Here is a 22,793-nt window from a genome sequence, read left to right on the forward strand (position 1 = left end):
GACCACCCAGGAACAGTAGTAAAATGGTTTGCTAGCAGAGCTGCTTCCTCTAGCAGAGTGTGTCTGTCGATCTGTGCTGCTTCAAAGCTACGATCGAAGGCTGCTTGTGGGGCTGCTACTTTTGTCAGTTTTTCAGACTGATCAGTCAGCAGCGTGTATCTGTTCGTCTGGCCGTTTTTAAATGGTCTGATCGATGGTAAAATGGCCGCCGATCTGACACTAGAGGCCAACAGCGCGTGGGCCACACAAGCATGGCCGCCAGCGTAGAGTGTGGGACCTACAGGAAAATGGGCGCCGAGCGGCGGCTAGAGTCTTACCCAGCGCGGCCACAGAAAACAATGTTCGTTCACAGCGCCGCCGTATCTGGGAGCCTGGAGCAAAAATGCGGAGGCTGACTAGCAGAAAACCACAGTGCAGCAGAATACAGCAGTCAGTACACACAGCAGGAATCACCAAAAACATGGCCGCCGAGCGCCGATAGAGGCCAATACAATGCGGCCACAAGAACATGGCCACCGGTGCAAGTAAAGCAATACAGCATGGATCACAGCAAAAATGGCCGCCGACAGCATGGAGCAGGACACACAGGTAAGCAGAATCTCTTATACACCGATTTAGTGCGTGACTTTTGGTTCCCCAGGTGAAGCTCCCCAGGGGAACCCCTGCAGGTAGTTTAGAGAGCCTAGGGAGGAGGTAAGGGAGAAGGGGGATAGAGCCCTTTACTCACCTCTCCAGGGATGCCCAGCTCTGTCTTCCTGCCGAAGCAGGGGATTACTACTTACCCTTCCTGAGGGTTGTGCTGGAAGCATCCTAGACAGACCATCTCCCGCATGGTGACGGAGGTGACTGTCGGCCCGGCTGCTGCGACTCAGCCCTATAGACCAGTCATATGCGTGCCCTGGAGCGTATAGCTCACTGGCCATCCGTGGAGCAACGGGCCTGTCGTGGACGACCCAGTGCATAGCTTTGGTCGGCACACGCTCAATAGCCGAAACTGGGGGGACTACAAGGATCTGGGATCTAGCCTGTTGCCCAGTCGGCAGTTGATCGAAGATCACAGGAAAAAATAAAACCAAAAAAATCCAAAAATGAATTTGAAAAAAAGCCTCCAGTCCTATGGGCCCGAAGGGAGCCATGTCTTCTCCTTAACTAGGCAGAAAAAAACTGGAGCTGCTTGGTGCTGGCTGAAGGGATATAGCCAGGACCACCCCCTGGGCGGGGCTGTTTAGCTTTGAAGTTAACACTTTCTGCCTAATCACTCTTAAAGGAAGGCCAATACCCACTTTGTCAAGATTAAGGCTGTGTCCGCCCATGAACAAAAGAGAAATAAAGCTTCTTTGGTTGAGGTACAAAGAGGCCTTGGCACAGAATGGCTTGCGGTTTGTTTTCCAAACCTATAAAAAATGTTTACTGTGTGGCCCTTTTAGAGAGAAACAAAAATCAAGTCTTCAAAAAAAAGACAGACAATTTCTGCCTTTAGAAACTGGTTCAGCTTATTCGACTTAGGTTATTACAATACAAATTCCTGGCAGTATGACAGATCATTTACAATTATATAAAATACTATATAAAATATTGGTACAAACCAAAACTATACTACCTGTTAACAGTAATTTGTATAAATAGGCCTGGTTCTTATTCCATATAGGTAATATACACAAGAAATATTTAATGGACTGTTAAAGCTAAAATTAATTTGTTTCCTAAAAATATACATAGTTATAATTTGTGGTCAGTATAGTCACAAGAATATTTAAATGGCATTTAAAAGAAGTTTCAGAAATTACTGTCGTACAAAATTGAATATAGCTTACACTCTACATTAATTGCTGTATAGCTAAATATAGCCGATTGTTTAAAGTTACCAGACATTTTAGGCTGGTTAAGATCTGAAAAAAGTGTTTAGCAGCACATAGATGGATCAGTTTTTTTTCCTTTAACCAGCTGTATGAAAAAAAACAAAAAACTGACGCTCGATTCCCCCATCTGCACACTCCATGTGGGTATTCCTCTCTGCTGAACTATTGTATTCTGACAGCAGGGGGACTTCCCCGCCATCAGAATACACTCATTGTGCTTGAGTGGGGGAAATCTGACAGGGCGGTTGTACAGCCGTCGATCAGTAGATTCATTTCTGTACAACCTCCCTGCCCATACATGGATCAAAATTTGGTGAGATGCTGCTGAACCAGACACACTTCAATCCATGCATGGCCGGCTTAGAGCTCAGTGGGGCTGGTTTATACCAATATTGCAATCATAACTTTATCTGTATAAAGAGAGATAATATATATAATCACCCTAGATGAGAGTGACATAGAATAACCGAGGTAATTTGTGGTGCTGGATGAGGCATTTTAAAATACTAAACAAAACCGTATTTTTATGGAAGTATTGCCTCAAGGATTCTATTTCACCCTTTTTGCTTACTATTTTGAGGGGCTCATATGTTTTTTTCCCCCGTTCACATAATACTAAAACTATTTTTCTTCAGTCTTTGAATTCCTGATCCAGCTTTGATATTTACTCACTTAAAGTGACAAAGGTCTGCATGGACACAAAGGTTTCCCTCAAAATCGCATACATACAGTAGGTTGCCGAGTACTAGAGGTTTCAAGAAACTCAGAAAGAGAAATGCCAAATATCTACTTTTTGGAACCATTCCAGGCATTTAAAATACTACACTTTAAAAAGATCTTCGTGTTTTTTTTTTTCCAAATTTTGGAGGGAATTAGGGAACTAGCATTTTCAGAAAAAGGTATCTACCATGGCAGGCTTTTTCTTAGTGCAGGTTTGCTTGAATTTGTCTAAATGAAAATCCAAAAAGGAGGGAGAGAACCCTCCATAATGGAAACCCAAGTGGGTAGGCTTGACAGGCCAGGTTTAGAGATGCTGCTTCTGGAATCTCTGCAAAAATAAACAGTTGGTGGGTTAACACAGTGACATCTCCCACAGGGGTGGACAAATAAATATAGGAGTCATTGAATCTAGGATGCCAATACAATACCCACCAGTGGGTATAACAGTATATATACTGTACAGTAAACACAATCATTTAAGATTGCCTTTGAAAAACACAAATTGTAAATTCTAGACACTGTTTATCATTAGATAATGGTACCAATGCTTTCAAATGTTTACACCCACCACTCCGTTACCTGCATAAGTATAAGGATTAGTGACCCAAACTCATGTACCAAAAGGAGACCTCAATATGGTAATCAAGCCACCGTGCAATGGCAAATCCCACATTTCTATCATGAGAGGTTTCCCTTAAAAGCCAAGGACTATGATTTTCTACTGAAAGTTCTGTGCTGTCTGTAATTTGGGGAACTTTAATGCAAAACTCCTAGCATGTGTTCAGCTCTGAAGGTTAACTGAACCTTTACAGTTAAAGTGAAGTAATATATAGCCTGGCCTAGTACATTCATTTTTCCAATTGCCCATGTTTTTAGTATACTAAAATACTTAAAAGCTACATCTTCTGCTGGTAATAATCTAATAAGTAGCAAAGAAGCAATAAAAATGACAGCATAATTTTCCGGAACTAAAGAAAGAGATTAGTAACCAAATCAGTTTAGTCCAGTTATAAAAATACATTTCTATAACCAGAAGCATAAAAATTCTAGAATTTTAAAATCAATAGCTTTAGAAAATGAACGTCTATTGTTATACCTTTTTATCAGTATTATTCAGTTTATTTTTTGCTTCCTTTGCTTTCTGGATTGCTTTCAGCACTTCCACTGTGTCTAGTTCTTTTTCTGTTGTAGCAGTATTGTCCAAACAAACCTGAATAAAAAAAGTGCTAAAATATATTATTTCATTTCATTTTCACAAGGCAAGAATAGCATCCCAGATCGTATGTGATAACAATTTCATTTTACTGACTTACACCAATTATACCTTTGAAATGTGCATAATGTTATATATCTGTAAATTATGTAGTCTGTCAAAACGCCCTAACCATAACAAGGAATTCTCAATTATAGCAACAACACTGCAGACCATTCTCCTGGAAGTCTTTATGTTAAATGCCCAGTGAATTAAAAGCAAAATAGTAACATATAAAGCCATTCACAACTCTCCCCTGGGGCTACATAACCAATCTTGTCTCCATATATCACCCAAACTGTCCTCTCCACTCGTCCCAAGACCTCCTGCTATATAGCCCTCTCATCTCCTCCCATGCTTGTCTCCAGGACTTCTCCCATCCTCTGGAGCTCTCTACCTCAATCTGTCTGGCTTTCTCCTACTCTGGTCACCTTCAGGGAGTCTCTGATAACTCTTCAGGGAAGACTATCCTGCCTACAACCAATGCCCCGTACACATGATCGGAATTTCCGATGGATAGTGTAAATCGTGTGTAGCCCCATCTGAGTTTTTTCATCGGAAATTCCGATGAATTCCATCGGAAATTCCGATGAATTCCATCGGAGTTTAGATATAGAACATGTTCTATTTTTTTCCGATGGAATTCCGATGTGATTTGGCTGGGCAAAAGCCTAATCGTGTGTATGCAGCATTACAAATTAGCTTTTACCTCTTCCACCAGCTCATCCCCAACAGTTATTATTACCTTTTGTACCACTTGCCCCACCCTGTTAGATTGTAAGCTTTTCTTTTCTGAGCATGGCCCTCTTAACCCACTTGTATTTTATTGTATTGCAACTGTACATTCTCCCTTTAGATTGCAAAGCGCTGTGCAAACGGTTGGCGCTATATAAATCCTGTATAATAATATATAAAATGGTATGAATTGCCCTGCTCAGAACAAAATCAGCTACATTTCCAGGCACCTCTGTCTGCATTCTGCAATGTTGACCATCCAAAATAAAAAATAGGCAGTGCACCTCTATAGGATTCAACAGCCTCAGAGATGTTATTACAGGGCTGCCCATAGTTCTCTGAAATATCGGTCTATCTTTTGCCAACCTAAATGGTTATGTAGGGGAAAAGATCTTAATTCGATTTTCAGAATGACTTTACCTCTGCGGCTCTGTCCCCAAACTGTGCAAGAACTTTTGTTCTGTAATCAGGGATAATAGTCACATTGTTGTCGGTCAGATTCACAGTTTCCAAGCATGGAAGATTCCCAATATTTTTAATTTCATCAACCTGTGTAAAAAAAAAAAAAAAAAAGCACAATATAACACAGATTTGCAAGGCCTGGAAATAGAACAGCATAAGGACTTCTGGGAACAAGTAAAAGCACCCATATTATATTCTCCAGAACATCTTAGTAAAGGCATAAAAATCTTGTAAGTGGATAAAGGTGGGATGGTCCTTAGAAAGTCAATTGCACAGTAATCAAGAGGAGGATTTATGGCTAGGTTTATTGGAGAAATAACTACACACATGATCCAAAAGAAGAATTATAGCATTTTTATGAGAAAATGTTATATATATATATATATATATATATATATATATATATATATATATATATATATATACATATACATATACACACACACATATATATACATATACACACACACACACTGAGGGCCAGATTCTCAAAAGAGATACGACGATGTATCTTAAGATACACCGTCGTATCTCTGTTTTTGGCCCGGGTATCTATGCGTCTGATTCCTAGAATCATTTACGCATAGATACGGCGTAGATCCGACAGGTGTAAGTCACTTACACCGTCTGATCTTAGATGTAATTCCACGCTGGCCGCTAGATGGCGTTTACGACGATTTCTCATTTGTCTATGCAAATGAGCCTGATACGCCGATTCCCGGACGTTTTTTGCGCCGCCTCGTCGACGTTTACGTAGTTTCCGGAAGCGTAAACTTACCCCTGCTATATGAGGGGTAAGTTTACGAAGGTCCGTCATATGCCATGTTAAGTATGGCGTCGGGACAGCGTCGTCTTTTTCTGTCGTTTTACTAAGTCGTTCGCGAATAGGGCTTTACGTTAATGACGCTCACGTCGGCTTCAATGACGTTTTCCGTCATGAGCTGGAGCATGCGCACTGGGCTATTTTTTACGAATTACGCGGCCTAACGCCTAGTTTGCGGCGGCGTAGTGTAAATGGCTTACGATACGCCGCCGCGGATTCTACGAGAATCTGGCCCATACACACACATATTATATATATATATATATATATATATATATATATATATATATATATATATATATATATATATATATATATATATATATATATATAGTGTATCAAAATGATTGGTTGAACTAGATGGACTTGTGTCTTTTTTCAACCTATGGTATGTAACCACTTTAAAATTGTGTATGAGCAGCCAATAATAATAGCAGTTATTCACTTATTTTCAACTGAGGCCTGCAGAGCTATATCACGACTTCCAGTGTGAGCAAGAGTAGAGAAGACCTTGTCATATTTGTGATGGGATATCAAGGATCTACTGAATAGAATAGGGCAAACATGAAGGAGGATAAACTGTCTCAATGCAAAGATGTTTTCCCCCCAAACACTCTTATTCAAAATACCAATTTTACCTTTGTTACACTTCCATTTTAAGAGTTTAACAATAACTACCAAAAAAGTTGATTTAGCAGAAATACCTGTGAGATCTTGTTGTTGCTTAAATCCAGGTTGACCAGAGAATATAATTTATTGAGCCCCTTGAGACTTTCCAACAGGTTTCCAGCTAAGTTTAGCGTTTTTATATTTCCAATCTTTGAGTGAATGCCTTCCAGCCCAGAGAGTTTGTTGTAGGACAGATCCAAGTGAACCAAGTTGTACAAGTGCTATAAAAAGTAAGTTAACCATTTTTAATACTAAAAACCTTTAAGCAGTCATTGTACAGTAGCACAGTACTTTACTCAACGTTATCTTGTAAAGAATGAAAGTAGAAAAATGCACACCTTTGGGCATATATTTTCAAGAATTTACCCAGAACAGGTCAGCTTATGCCTGTGAACACCTTTTTATATCCCACAGCCTGTCAAGGAGATTGCACAATTAATAAACAGACTGCAGCATCACAAATAGGGAGGGGAGTAAAGTTGGGTATATGCACATCGAAATACAGCTGGTTTGGCCGGTACAACCGGCTTCTGTAGAATAGTTCTACCGGAAAACCAGCATTCGATTGATGCATGCAGAACAACTCTGGCTATCAGATTCCAGACTGCATTAATGCTCATTGTTTACAGTTTGGTATGGGGAGAGATGGTTTGAAAAGCACATTAATTATGATGCAACAGCTGTCCAAAATTGGTATCTTGGCATAGTCAGATCCCTTTAGGCCAGAGGTGGGCAAACTACGGCCCGGCGGACCTTTTAATCCGGCCCCCGGGCGGATCGCTAGAAATAGCATTGTAGTGGATGGCCGTGGCGGAACTACCGCCATAGCGACCCACGCGGGCGCTATGGGGCCCGCAGCTGAGTGAGGTTCGGGGGGGCCCGCAGTCCGATATTTGTTTATGACCGGGCCGCACAGCGGGAGGTAAGCGGGGACCGCGGCCTGGAGAGGGTTAACACAGGCCGCGGTCACCGCTTACCTCCCTCTATGCGGCTGTGCCTGTGTCTCCTCTAGTCTCCAGGCTCTCCTGCCCAATGTCATCTATCATCAGAGCAGGGCTGGGAGAAGCCGGAGACACTGAACAGCATGAGTGCTGTGCAGGGATCCGTGGTTGCTAGGAAGCAGGTCGGATCCAATCAAAACAGCTATTGCTGTCCCCGCACACGCTCTGCTGCCTGCAGTAGCTAGGCAACGCCGACGCTGCCAGGGCTGGGGCCGCTGATGACGTATGACGTCTGGAGACCCCGCCCACCCAGACAGATTACGTCTATTCAAAAAACAACAGGACGGAGGAAGACACGTGTGAAGTGAAGCCATCAGATCGGGAGACAAGTAAAGGAGACACAGAAGAAGCAAAACAGGTAAACGAGAAAGGGGGTAATGGAGGAGGAGACAGGAAAGTGTAAATCGATAAAGATGAATGGTGGCACTGGCAAAAAGGAGATAAAGGGGGAAGAAGAGGGAAGAACAGATAGAAAAAAAAGGGGACTATATAAAGAGAAATGATAGAGAAATGAGAATAGGAAAAAAGAAAGAAATGAGTGGGAAAAGGAGACAAATTAAGAGGATAAGGTACAACTGAGAAAAATGTATGAAAATAAACTTAAAAAAAAAAAAAACTGGTGGCACACTGGCAGCAATTGATGGCACACTGGCAGCAATTGATGGCACACTGGCGGCAATTGATGGCACACTGGCGGCAATTGATGGCACACTGGCGGCAATTGATGGCACACTGGCGGCAATTGATGGCACACTGGCGGCAATTGATGGCACACTGGCGGCAATTGATGGCACACTGGCAGCAATTGATGGCACACTGGCGGCAATTGATGGCACACTGGCGGCAATTGGTGGCACACTGGCGGCAATTGATGGCACACTGGCGGCAATTGATGGCACACTGGCGGCAATTGATGGCACACTGGCGGCAATTGATGGCACACTGGCGGCAATTGATGGCACACTGGCGGCAATTGATGGCACACTGGCAGCAATTGATGGCACACTGGCGGCAATTGATGGCACACTGGCGGCAATTGATGGCACACTGGCGGCAATTGATGGCACACTGGCGGCAATTGATGGCACACTGGCGGCAATTGATGGCACACTGGCGGCAATTGATGGCACACTGGTGGCACACTGGCAGCAATTGATGGCACACTGGCGGCAATTGATGGCACACTGGCGGCAATTGATGGCACACTGGCGGCAATTGATGGCACACTGGCGGCAATTGATGGCACACTGGCGGCAATTGATGGCACACTGGCGGCAATTGATGGCACACTGGCGGCACACTGGCAGCAATTGATGGCACACTGGCAGCAATTGATGGCACACTGGCAGCAATTGATGGCACACTGGCAGCAATTGATGGCACACTGGCGGCAATTGATGGCACACTGGCGGCAATTGATGGCACACTGGCGGCAATTGATGGCACACTGGCGGCAATTGATGGCACACTGGCAGCAATTGATGGCACACTGGCAGCAATTGATGGCACACTGGCAGCAATCTGACAGCAATTGATGGCACACTGGCAGCAATTGATGGCACACTGGCAGCAATTGATGGCACACTGGCAGCAATTGATGGCACACTGGTTTATGTATGTCTTAGTGATTGATTAACATCACAACTTCATTGATTTGAAATTGATACCCTTATTTTTTGTATGATTTTTGCTTTTGCTCATCACTGCCACACACATGCAGCCATGCATTGCACGTGTGTGGCAGTAATGAGCAAAACTAAAAATCATACAAAAAAATCATACAAAAAAAAGCTATCAATGAAGTTGTGATGTGAATCAATCACTAAGACAATAAGACATACATAAACCATAATTTTCACTAATATGAGTCACAAATAGTGAAAAATGTTCATTGTTTTGGGAAATTTTGTTTAATAAAATTTTTTTTCTTGTAAGGCAACCTCACTTTTTCATTGTTTAACCATAACAAGTACTCGTACCAGTTGTCCAACAATGACATTTACTGCTTTTTATAAAGAAATACAATTGATTTTATGCAGTATTGAGTTTAGCCTTTTGGCCCGGCCCTCCAAAATATTTTTAGTTTCTCATGTGGCCCCATCAAAAAAATAATTGCCCACCCCTGCTTTAGGCTCTATTCACACAGTGGTGGGCGGGATCGCGGGCGGAATTGCCCCGATTCTGCAGGCAAATCAGAATCGCTGAAAATCGTGAGAAGCACTTGCAATCTCCATTACTTTCAATGGCACGCCAATCGCAGGACTCCTGTTGCACAAAAGAAGCTCCGGAACTTATTTTGGTTGACAGGCGTGATTCTGTAAACGAATGCAGTAGTCATCAACCATGTCCTCAGGGCCCACCAACAGGCCAGGTTTTATGTATTACCTTGGGGAGAAGCAGACTAGAATACTGCAATCAATGAGCAGCAAATTATATTACCTGTGATGCATTTCAGTTATCTTGCAAACCTGGCCTGTTAGTGGGCCCTGAGGACAGGGTTGATGACCACTGCATATACTAAAAACTGCCAGATGATGATCTATCAAATATTGTATCATGTGCGATATTTGCACACTTAAAAACTGATAGCAAACAGTACTTTCTTTCAATAGATTTTTATTTTTCAAATACAGAATACAATTACAGTATGACAAAAGGCTGGGTCTACATCATCATAACATTCAACAAACAAGGCATAGTGTCAGCAACTAGCAAACAGTACTTTCAGTACATTATTAGTACGGTAGTGGTTATCTGCATTAGATCCTACAAAGGTTTCATAAAAGAGGAACCAACAAAGATCAATAGCAGTGTCGTTTGCTTTTAACCGCTTAAGGACCGCCTCCTGCACATATACGTCGGCAGAATGGCACGGACAGGCATATCAACGTAACTGTACGTCCCCTTTAAATGCCTGTCCGTGTGGTCGTGTGCCATCCCCGCGATCGTCTCGCGGAGGTATAGAGCAGGGAGATGCGTGTGTAAACAAGCATCTCCCCGCTGACTAGTGACAATGACACTGATCGCGGCTCCGTGTACTCGTAGCGGAGATCAGAACAGAGCCTATCCCCCCTACAGTAAGAAACACTATGCAGGGAACACTTAACCCCTACAGCGCCACCTAGTGGTTAACCCCTTCACTGCCAGTGTAATTTTCACAGAAACGGTGCATTTTTTATAGCACTGATTGCTGTGAAAATGACAATGGTCCCAAAAATGTTTCAAAAGTGTCCGATGTGTCCACCATAATGTAACAGTCATGAAAAAAAAATCACTGATCACCGATATTACTAGTAATAAAAAATTAATAAAAAACTATGCCCTATTTTGTAAACGCTGTAACTTTTGCGCAAACCAATCAATAAACGCTTATTACCAAAAATATGTAGAAGAATACGTATCGGCTTAAACTGAGGGGAAAAAAAGTTTTTTTTAATATATATTTTTTGGGGATATTATAGCAAAAAGTAAAAAATCACATTTTTTTTCAAAATTGTCGCTCTATTTTTGTTTATAGCACCAAAAATTAAAAAAAACGCAGAGGTGATCAAATACCACCAAAAGAAAGCTCTATGTGTGGGAGCCACGTCGCACGACCACGCAATTGTCAGTTAAAGAGACGCAGTGCCGAATCGTAAAAAATGTCCAGGTCCTTTAGCTGCAAAATGGTCCGGGCTAAAGTGGTTAAGGTGAAAAAACAGTTTTGATGTGGGTTTAATGACACTTTAAAACGTAGCCTTTAAACATATAGATAAAAATGGAAAATGTCTACAGTTTATTTTTAAATATACTCCCCTCAACAAGAGTAAAAGGCCACTTACCTGCAGATTTTCTATGGAGGTTATGATGTTATGACTCAAGGCCAGGAACTCTATTTGTGGAGCAATTTTCTGTAAACAAAGCACACATGAAAAAACATGTGTAATAATACATGTTAAGCCAACTGATAGAAAACTGGCAAAAAAGGCAAAGTAATTATTTGAACCTTTTTTTTTTTTTAAATGAATGCAGCCTCTTACCACAGAATCATCAATACAAGAGATCTGATTGTGGCTCATATCCACAGTGGTCAGCGTACTCCATTTTGGCACTACAGCCGTTATAGGACAATCTGATGTCGCACCTTCTGCCTCCCAATGATCGAATTCAAGAGCCTCCGGCACCAGGATATCCTAGGCACATAAAGAATCTGTCAGAATTGCGTTAATAAAAATGCAATAAAACTATCCCCTTTTTTGTAAACGCTATAAATTTTGAGCAAACCAATCGATACCACGCTTATTGCGATTTTTTTTACCAAAAATAGGTAGAAGAATACGTATCGGCCTAAACTGAGGAAAAAAAATAATGTTTTATATATTTTTGGGGAATATTTATCATAGAAAAAAGTTAAAAATATTGAATTTTTTTAAAAATTGTCGCTCTATTTTTGTTTATAGCGCAAAAAAACAAAAACGCAGAGGTGATCAAATACCACCAAAAGAAAGCTCTATTTGTGGCCAAAAGGACGCCAATTTTGTTTGGCAGCCACGTCGCACGACCGTGCAATTGTCAGTTAAAGCGACGCAGTGCCGAACTGCTAAAACTGGTCCGGGTCTTAAGTGGTTAAGGAGATATTGCAATCATCTACAGGTAAGCCTTAATGTAGGCTTACCTGTAGGTGAAAGTATCATCAGAGGGTTTATAACCACTTTAAGATGAATGCTCACTTAACCCAAGTTTGCATGCAAAGTAAAAAAAAAGGAAATTTCCAGGTGCCCACAGTGCTGGCCCTTTCTTGGTAAAATCATTGGCGATTAGCAGAGGAAAACAAATGTGACAAGACCAATAAATGACACACTTAAATGGTTCCTCTCAACTTCAAGCAAGTCTGGGTTACTTAGCCACCTTACTACCAGCCTCCGTCAATTGACGGCGGCACGATAATCCTCTCGTTCTCGGAGGATGTCATATGACGTCCTCGCCTAGCCGAGCCACTAGGGGGCGCGCGCCCGCCGCGTTACTGGGAACCCAATGCGCGTGCCCAGCGGCCTCGATGTCCACCGAGACCCGCGATTGCCCAGTAACTGAGCAGGACCGTGGATCTCTGTGTGTAAACACAGAGATCCACGTCCTGTCAGAGGGATGAGACCAATGTTGTGTCCCTTGTACATAGGGACACCGATCGGTCACCTTCCCCAGTCAGTCCCCTCCCTCTACAGTTAGAATCACTCCCTAGGGTACACATTTAACCCCTTGATCGCCCCCTAGTGTTAACCCCTTCCCTGCCAGTCACATTTACACAGTAATCAGTGCATATTTATAGCACTGTTCGCTGTATAAATGTGAATGGTCCCAAAATAGTGTCAAAAGTGTCCGATGTGTCCGCCGCAATATCGCAGTCATGATAAAAAAATCACTGATCGCCGCCATTACTAGTAACAAAAATTAAATAAAAAGTAAATGCTATAAATCTATCCCCTATTTTGTAGCCACTATACTTTTGCGCAAACCAATCAATATACGCTTATTGCAATTTTTTTTACCAAAAATATGTAGAAGAATACGTATCGGCCAAAACTGATTAAAAAAATAGTTTTTCATATATTTTTGGGGATATTTATTATAGCAAAAAGTTAAAAATATTGCTTTTTTTTTTTTAAATTGTCGCTCTTCTTTTGTTTATAGCGAAAAAAAATAAAACCGCAGAGGTGATCAAATACCACCAAAAGAAAGCTCTATTTGTGGGGAAAACATGATTAAAATTTCATTTGGGTTAAGTGTTGCATGACCGCGCAATTGTCATTCAAATTGTGACAGCGCTGAAAGCTGAAAAATGGCTTGGGCAGGAAGGGGGGTGGAAGTGCCCGGTATTGAAGTGGTTAAAAAGGAAATAATGACCCAGTTATCTGAAATGTGGTTCTCAATACCACAGAATCAGCATGTTATAGGAGGACTAGTCAGCAAGCTTTTGTCTGATCCCTTTCTGTAGATTACAGGAGATGAATATATAAACCACACGGGAGGAACTTGACTGATGCAATAGTTCTTACTACAAGACAGACAAGAAAAACAATATTCCCTTTTTTTTATACCATTAAAAATGTCACCTTCATTGATGATGCTGAAAACTGAACAGTCATAGTTTCCAGTGTCTTCTTACAGGAGGTGAAGCCTTTGATAAGCTTTGCATCTGAATGACAGATCTGAAAAACAGATTATTAGCATGATAATGTAATCACGTTCAGTTTACTGAGAACAATGGGCGACTCAGACATTTCCTGAATACTGCGCTAATTATCTGTGCTGACTGCGGAAAACAAAGTGCTGCTCAAGTAAATTCTGCTGACAGTCAGCCGCTTTGTAAGACGGATATTACTGGAAGATATTCATTATTCCCAATGGCAAATATATGGAAGGCATCCCAAGAGAGAGACGCAAAAACAAGAACTGACAAAACCGAGAACTGACAATATCACAAGGTTATTGAAAGTTTATCCAGCGCCGGCCCATCAGCACCTGTAACTGCAGGAAACAAAGATAGATCTTCAAGACTTCCTGCATTTAGCATTTCTAATGTTATTTTGTATTTAGAAGTCCCATGAACAAAATGTGACCTCTGCTATAACATCTTCCAAATTAACTCTTTAGCCTTGTACACGCGATCGTATTTTACACAGACAAGGCGTCAGACTTTTGTCCGAAGGTCGTTGGCCAAAAACGTGTTTTGTTTACAAACGGCACACAATTGCCGGCCAACAAACACGAACATAGTTACATACTATGTGAAATTTCAGCTCTTAAGCGCCACCCTTTGGGCACCTTCTGCCAATGGAATGTTTGACGAGTATTGATTCCGAGCATTTTGGACTTTTGTACACACAAGCGGAAAATCCGACAACAGGCCGTTGTCCGCGGAAAATTTTAAAGCCTGCTATCCAACATTTGTCCGCGGAAAATCCAACAATTGTCCAATGGAGCATACAAAACGGTAGGATTTTAGGCCAACAGTCTGTCAACACACAATTCCTGTTTTACTTACCTGACCCATCGAAAGTCCCGCGCGTGTCCACATGATCCTCTTCGGTTCCCAGCCTGGCCGTTTATTGGCTAGGCTGGACGGATTGATAGCAGCGCAGCCATTGGCTTTCGCTGCTGTCAATCACAGCGGATGACGCGGCGTGCCCGAGTGATACAGTCGGCGGCTATGCCCGCCGCTGTATCACGGGAGCACGCTCGCAAAAGCTTTCCACCATGAGAGCTCGCTCGCATGAAGGTGGAAAGCTTTTGCGAGGAGGAGCCGAGACAGCCGCCGAGGGACCCCAGAAGACAGGGTTAGGGGACAATACATTTTCCATAAAGCAATGTATTTAGTCAGCAACAATGTTTAGGTAGGCAGTACAAGTCAGGTAACATCCAAATAAATTGCAGGACCCAAGATTTCCCAGAATAGCATTGCCCAAAGCATCACACTGCCTGTCAGCTCGCCTTCTTCCCATACTGCATCCAGATAAGTGACACATGCTCACTTATGAGCATGCTCACATGCTTATTGTAGGCATTTTTGGCTGTGGTTACACAGCTCCATACACAACAAACTGCAATAATCATTTCTGCTTTCAGCATATCAACGCCAGGGACAAAATGTTAACTTGCTTCCGAATATATTCCATTGACTTTCAGATGTCATTGTAACAAGATAATCAATGTTATTTACTTAACCTGATAGTGATCATAAAGTTATGGCTAATCAGAGTATCTTTATGGCAAAACATATATGGTTTATTACACACTTTATGTTATAAAATACAATGCATTTATTGTAAGACACCATTGTGCACCTTTGGCACATATCTTGCACAGGATTCTATGACCTTGTATAGAAAAACATATACAAATATCAAATGAACTAGCACAGGGGTCTCAAACTGTCGGCCTTCCAGCTGCTGCAAAACTACAAGTCCCATCATGCCTCTGCCTGTAACTGTCAGCCTTGCAAAACCTCATGGGACTTGAAGTTCGGCAACAGCTGGAGGGCCACCAGTTTGAGACCCCTGAACTAGCAGAAACAACCATGTGACTAACGAAGTAGCAGAAACAACCATGTGACTAACGAACTAGCAGAAACAACCATGTGACTAACGAAGTAGCAGAAACAACCATGTGACTAACGAAGTAGCAGAAACAACCATGTGACTAACGAAGTAGCAGAAACAACCATGTGACTAACGAAGTAACAGAAACAACCATGTGACTAACGAAGTAGCAGAAACAACCATGTGACTAACGAAGTAGCAGAAACAACCATGTGACTAACGAAGTAGCAGAAACAACCATGTGACTAACGAAGTAGCAGAAACAACCATGTGACTAACGAAGTAGCAGAAACAACCATGTGACTAATGTTAGAAATTTTTAAAATTTAAGCAAGTAATTGTTAAGGCTCTGTTTACATGTGAGTGATCTGAATCGGAACAGAATCCATTTTCTGAATTTTTTGGGTTACAAACATTTTAAGAGAACTGGGAATGCCCAGCTGACTTATCAGCGAGAGAAGAAGCACAGAAAAAGAGATTTTTAATACAGCTTACCTGTAAAATCTTTTTCTTGGAGTACATCACGGGACACAGAGCGGCATTCATTACTATATGGGTTATATGGAGTACCTTCAGGTGTAGACACTGGCAATCTCAAACAGGAAATGCCCCTCCCTATATAACCCCCTCCCATAGGAGGAGTACCTCAGTTTTGTAGCAAGCAGTATGCCTCCCAAAATGGTCCTCAAAAAAGAGGGGTGGGAGCTCTGTGTCCCGTGATGTACTCCAAGAAAAAGATTTTACAGGTAAGCTGTATTAAAAATCTCTTTTTCTTTATCGTACATCACGGGACACAGAGCGGCATTCATTACTATATGGGATGTCCCAAAGCAATGCTTACAATGAGGGGAGGGAGAACATCTCCAAGACAAAAGGATTTAATTTAGAGATATACTCAAATCATAATAAATCCAACTTAGTTGAGAAAAATAAAATTTTTAAATTTAACTCGAACAAGAGGAGCCCCCGGAATCCGAGGGTCTCAAACTGCAGCCTGCAGCACTGCCTGCCCGAAGGCAGTATCAGTATTCCTTCTTACGTCCAACTTGTAGAATTTTGTAAACGTGTGGACAGAAGACCAGGTTGCCGCCTTGCAAACTTGAGCCATAGAGATCTGGTGGTGTGCTGCCCAGGAGGCGCCCATGGCTCTAGTAGAATGAGCCTTTAATGATACTGGAGGAGGCAACCCTTTCAAGCCGTAGGCCTGAGTGATTAATTGCTTAATCCACCTAGAAATGGTGGACTTTGCAGCTGCCTGCCCCTTCTTGGGCCCATCCGGTAGAATGAACAGCACATCTGTCTTCCGGATCTTCTTTGTAGCTTTAAGATAGGCCTTCATGGCCCTGACAATATCCAAGGTATGCAGCAACCCTTCCTTTCTGGAAGTAGGTTTAGGGAAGAAGGATGGTAATACCAAATCCTGGTTCAAATGAAAACTGGATATGACCTTCGGAAGGAAGGAAGGATGAGGGCGGAGAACGACCCTGTCCTTATGAAAAACAAGATATGGTTCCTTACAGGATAAGGCCGCCAGCTCCGAAACTCTTCTTGCGGAAACTATGGCAACCAAAAATACTAACTTCCTTGTCAGTAGAACCAAAGGAATATCAGCCAACGGCTCAAACGGTTGTTTCTGTAAACTTGACAGAACAAGATTTAAATCCCACGGACAAAGCGGGGATTTAACTGGAGGTCTAATACGTAAGACCCCTTGAAGGAAGGTCTTAACCAGCGAGTGGGTGGCCAGCGGCCGCTGAAACCACACTGACAGAGCAGAAATCTGTCCTTTGATTGTGCTTAATGCCAATCCTTTATCCACTCCTAGCTGGAGAAAACTTAATACTCTATCGATGGTAAATTTGCGAGAAAGCCATCGCTTGGACTCACACCAGCCTACATAGGCCTTCCAGACCCTGTAATAAATCACCCTAGAGACCGGTTTCCTGGCTCTGATTAGGGTAGAGATTACTTTCTGAGACAGACCTCTACCCCTGAGAATCAGGGATTCAGCTTCCAGGCCGTCAAATTTAGATGCCGTAAGGCAGGGTGGAGGATCGGACCTTGCGATAGCAGGTCTGGCCGTAGAGGAAGAGTCCAAGGGTCTCCCACTACCATCCTTAAGATTAGTGAGTACCATGCCCTTCTGGGCCATGCTGGAGCTACCAGGATGACTGGTATGTGCTCCACCCGGATCCTGCGCAGCAGGCGGGGTAGTAACTGGAGCGGGGGAAACGCATAAAGAAGTTTGAACTGATGCCAAGGGCAAACCAACGCATCGGTTCCGCAGGCCATCGGATCCCTTGAGCGGGACATGAACCTGTCTAGTTTCTTGTTGAGTCTCGATGCCATGATATCCACGTCCGGCACTCCCCATCTTTGGCAGAGTGCTTGAAAGACTAGTGGATGCAGAGACCATTCCCCCGGCCATAGAGTCTGGCGGCTTAAGAAGTCCGCCTGAAAGTTGTCCACTCCTGGAATGAATATTGCCGATATGCAGGGCACATGAGCCTCTGCCCATAGAAGAATCAAGCTCACCTCTCTCTGAGCGGCTTGACTCCTGGTTCCCCCTTGGTGATTTATGTGTGCCACGGCCGTGGCATTGTCTGATTGAATTCTCACCGGGAACCCCTGCAATTTTGACGTCCAAGCCCTGAGGGCTAGTCGAGCAGCTCTGAGCTCCAAGATGTTGATGGGCAACTGCTTCTCTGGCTTTGCCCAAGTACCTTGGCGAGTGCAACCATCCAAAATTGCTCCCCAGCCCGTCAGGCTGGCGTCTGTGGTCACTATCTTCCAAGCCACTGGGCTGAAAGACCTCCCCTTCAGTAGATTCTGAGGGTCTAACCACCAACACAGACTTTGTCGGACTCTTGATGAGAGCGGCAACGGGATATCCAAGGCCTGTGGCCTTCTGCTCCATGCTGACAGGATGGCTGCCTGTAGGATGCGAGTGTGGCTCTGGGCGTATGGTACCGCCTCGAATGTGGCCACCATCTTGCCTAGTAACCTCATACATAGGCGAATAGTCGGTTCTTTCTTGCTTAGAACCAGTAGGATTAATTCCTTGATGGCTTTTACCTTCCTCAGAGGTAGGAACACTCCTTGTTGTTCTGTGTCTAATCTCATGCCGAGATATTCCAACTGCTTTGTGGGCTGGAAAGCTGACTTTTCTCGATTTAGGACCCAGCCGAACCTCTCGAGGTATTGGACCGTGAGGGCCACTGCTCGCTCCAAGCCGGGAGACGAGTGATCTATGACTAGGAGGTCGTCCAGGTATGCTAGGATCGTGACCCCTTGGATCCTTAGTTTGGCTAGGATTGGAGCTAGGACCTTCGTGAACACCCGGGGGGCCGTAGCCAACCCGAAGGGAAGCGCCACGAATTGGAAGTGACGCGAAGCCACCATGAAGCGTAGATATCTTTGATGTGGCTGATAAATTGGAACATGAAGGTAGGCATCCTTTATGTCTATGGACGCCATGAAGTCATCCTTCTGGAGTGTGGCAGCTGCTGACCGCACGGATTCCATCCGAAATGAGCGGATCTTTAGATATGCATTTACCATCTTTAGGTCCAAAATTGGCCTGACATCTCCATTGGATTTTGGGATGATGAATAGGTTGGAGTAGAAACCCAGCCCCTGTTCCAGGACTGGTACCTCTACTATTACTTCCTGGGAAAGTAGATGATCTAATGCCGATCTTAATGCGGCTCCCTTTTCCGGATCGTTTGGAATCCTCGACTTCTGGAAATGAGGAGGAGGAAACCTTAGGAAATCTAATTTGTAGCCTGTGGCCACGGAAGACCGTACCCACTCGTCGGGAATGCTGGCTTCCCAAATCTCTGAAAAGAGTCGCAGCCTTCCCCCCACCTTCGTGGGTGGGGGCGCCCCTTCATAAGGTTGGCTTGGGGGCTGGTCTTGCTGGTTTGCGAAACCACTGCCTTTTGCCTCTAACAGCCTGTCCTTGTGATCTGCTGTTGAAGCCGAAGTTTGCTTTTGCAGGAGGCCGTCGATACTGCTTGGCATTAGAGGGCCCCTGCCCAGGGGAATACTGTCGTTTAAACGCAGGTCCCTGAACCTTCTTCTTAGTTGGCAAGAGAGTACTCTTGCCGTTTGAAATGGTCTGAATGTATTTATCTAGGTCTTCTCCGAAGAGTCGTCCTCCATGGAAGGGGAACCCTACCAGGAGCTTCTTGCATGGGGGCTCAGCCTCCCAGCTTTTTAACCATAAGAGTCTTCTCATATGGATAAGGGATAACGATAAACGTGACGCTTGCTGGATAGAATCCTTGATTGCGTCTACCGTAAAACATATGGCCTTAGGGACATCCGAAAATTTTTCTGCCTGCTGGGCCGGAATAAGTTTAAGCATCTGCTTAAATTGATCCGATAATGCTTGAGCGACCCCAATCGCAGCCACAGCTGGCTGTACTACTGCCCCTGCAGTAGTGAAGGAGTTCTTAAGTAGTGCTTCCAAGCGCTTATCAACTGGATCCTTGAACACCTGTATGTTTTCTACAGGGCATGTTAACGATCTGTTAACACATGAGATGGCTGCGTCCACTGCAGGAGTAGCCCATCTTTTGGAAAATTTTTCTTCCATAGGATATAGGACAGAGAACCTTTTAGGTGGTAAGAAGATCTTATCTGGCTTGTTCCAATCTTGGAACAAAATTCCCTCTAATAGAGGATGGATCGGAAACACAGCATTGCTTTGAGGCGCCCTCAGTGAGCCCAAAGCTGAAACCGTCGATACCTGGAGATCTGGTACTGGCAAGTTGAATGTCCTATGGACCAAGTCCGACAATCCTTGAATCCACCAGCTCTCCCTCAGGGAGACTGCCCCAGACTCCTCTGTATCCGGGTCTTCGATCCCTGAACCTACTTGGTCCGTGTCCAAGAGGTCGTCCAATTCCCCTGAGGAAAGGACCTCCTCTTCTGAGGGTCCGCGCTCGGGCGACGGAGATCTATTCCGCTTACTGCCCCGCATAGCTGCGGATATCATTTTTCCCATGCTTTTCTGCATCTCTTTTAAAGAGGTGAGTAATACCTCCTCCGTGACCATCTTAGGGTTGGACTGACCCGCGTCAGCTCCAGCCCCAGATCCCGATGGCCCCAAGGCTCCCTGTAGGGAAAACAGCGGCATACCATGGTACAATACCGAGGTACACCTGCTACCTATTGGTATTTGGAACTATAAAAGTTAATTGTCCAAACACCTGTTTGGGGGATAAAAAAATGCTTCCTCTCCCCTAGATGACTTTTTTTTTTTTTTTTTTTTTTTTTTCGTTTTTGTTTCAAATCCAGGAAAGAAAAAACATTCTGTCCCCCTGAGTAGTATTGCAAAGAAAAACTATGAGATGGAAAAGAAACAGCCTATTTCTAGGCTTGACAAAACAGTCCTCTGAAGACTGCAATATCCTTTCTGGCCACTGTGTGTCCTCGGCGCCCCGTGCTACCGCTCTGGTCTTTCTCCTCAGTTCCAAAGTATTGATGGAACAAACAAGGAAGGGCCGCCCCTTCCTTTAAGCCACTGACCCGCCCTTCCCCCCCAGCAACCTCAAACAGGAAATGCCCCTCCCAACAGGGGGAGGGGGGGGGATTTTGGGAGGAAGGGACCTCTCTGTTCCAGCAAACTGCAGCCTGCAGCCTGGAACCATGAGGAGGCCAGCGTTTTGCCTGCTTGCAGGCTCTGAGGAGGAAGACTGAATGGAGCATCGCCTGGAGGCCTGCAGGTAAGCAAAGCTCTCTGACACACACATATATTTATATAACACAGGCCCCACTCAATGCTTTTCCAACACTACAAGGGAGGTCACATCTTATGGGGAATAATACATAGAGAGCCATCCTATCTTTATGATATGTGACTAGTTTGCCAGATGCAGTGCATAACTTTAGGCATGTCCCCTGTGACCCCCCAGAAAAAAACCTGCTAAGAACCAAGTTCCGCAAGTTTTCCCCTCACTTACCTGCTCCATGCCGCAGGACTTTGCCAAGCAAGAGGCCCAATCTTCCCCCATCTCCGTGGGGATGTCTAGACCTTCAGGCCCTGGGTTCCTATGAAGGATCCACTGTCCTGGGCCCATATAGCACCCTGGCAACAGAAAACTTTAGGTACGCAAAGGTTTCTAAGTTCTGGGCCCAGGGTCCAGCTCTCTAAAAAGAAAAGCATTATGGGCTATACCCCAAGGGTTTGGGGTCCGGTTACTGACCACTTTAGCGCTGAGGCTTTTTTGGACAGAACCGGTAGCTCACCTAATCCCAAGGATGCGGAGGCAAGCTAAACCATGACTAACACCTAAGACACTGGCGTAAAAACTGAGGTACTCCTCCTATGGGAGGGGGTTATATAGGGAGGGGCATTTCCTGTTTGAGATTGCCAGTGTCTACACCTGAAGGTACTCCATATAACCCATATAGTAATGAATGCCGCTCTGTGTCCCGTGATGTACGATAAAGAAAGGAGAGTTGTTCTCAGGCTTCCCTGGGCACATGAGATGCACATGAGCTAGAGCCATGTGGGAAGTCTAAAAACCTTTCTCCTCAAACTGCCGGTGTCTGGTTATAAACTTCAAGATAAGAAATTTACAGGTAGCATAAAAATCCAATTTTTTGGATTGTACATCACCTAATACAAGCTGGCCAATCAGTCACCATGAGACAGTCTGGCTGAGCAGTCCAGATCATGGGTGGGCAACAGCAAACAAATGGCAAACTGGCCTGACCAAAGAAACTAAAACAGACAAGGTACAACAGGTAACAGGGCTGCCTGAAGGACCACATTTGCTGAAGCTCGCATATGCCAAGGCCTGGATGTCCATCTGGTAAAAATGAACAAAGAAGAGAAGTATGGGATTCCCTTTTTTTTTTTTTTGTTAAAGCGGAGCTCCACCCTAAAGTGGATGTTCCGCTCATCGGAACCCTCCCCCCCTCCGGTGTCACATTTGACACCTTTTAGGGGGAGGGGGGGTGCAGAGACCTGTCAAAGACAGGTATTTGCACCCACTTCTGGGAGTCCTCTCTGCGGGAAGTGCGTCACTTCCCGCCCCGCCCGTTGTGTTCTGGGAAAGACTCGGCTCCCAGAACACAACGGGGACCAGTGAGGACGGCGCTGCGTTACTCGCGCATGCACCGTAGGGAATCGGGCAGTGAAGCCGGAGTGCTTCACTTCCTGATTCCCTCACCGAAGATGGCGGT

At 44.1% G+C, this 22,793-nt stretch overlaps 1 protein-coding gene across 4 annotated transcripts in view; it reads right to left on the reverse strand.

Annotated features, from left to right (window-relative positions):
• The window catches only part of NISCH (nischarin), a 117,298-nt gene that overhangs the window by 72,033 nt on the left and 22,472 nt on the right, over window positions 1–22,793 (reverse strand). For 2 of the 4 annotated variants that reach the window (XM_040359401.1, XM_040359403.1), the window contains exons 7-12: window positions 13,611–13,706; window positions 11,541–11,693; window positions 11,343–11,411; window positions 6,556–6,741; window positions 4,987–5,115; window positions 3,676–3,789 (exon numbers count right to left, since the gene is read on the reverse strand). In XM_040359401.1, the coding sequence (XP_040215335.1) occupies window positions 3,676–3,789; window positions 4,987–5,115; window positions 6,556–6,741; window positions 11,343–11,411; window positions 11,541–11,693; window positions 13,611–13,706 (747 nt within the window). Of the gene's footprint in view, window positions 1–2,713; window positions 2,908–3,675; window positions 3,790–4,986; window positions 5,116–6,555; window positions 6,742–11,342; window positions 11,412–11,540; window positions 11,694–13,610; window positions 13,707–22,793 lie in introns of those variants that run through there. The other 2 variants (XM_040359404.1, XM_040359402.1) reach the window with 2 other exon arrangements.

Source organism: Rana temporaria, chromosome 7, assembly GCF_905171775.1.
Source record: "Rana temporaria chromosome 7, aRanTem1.1, whole genome shotgun sequence".
Classification (NCBI taxonomy): Eukaryota; Metazoa; Chordata; class Amphibia; order Anura; family Ranidae; genus Rana; species Rana temporaria.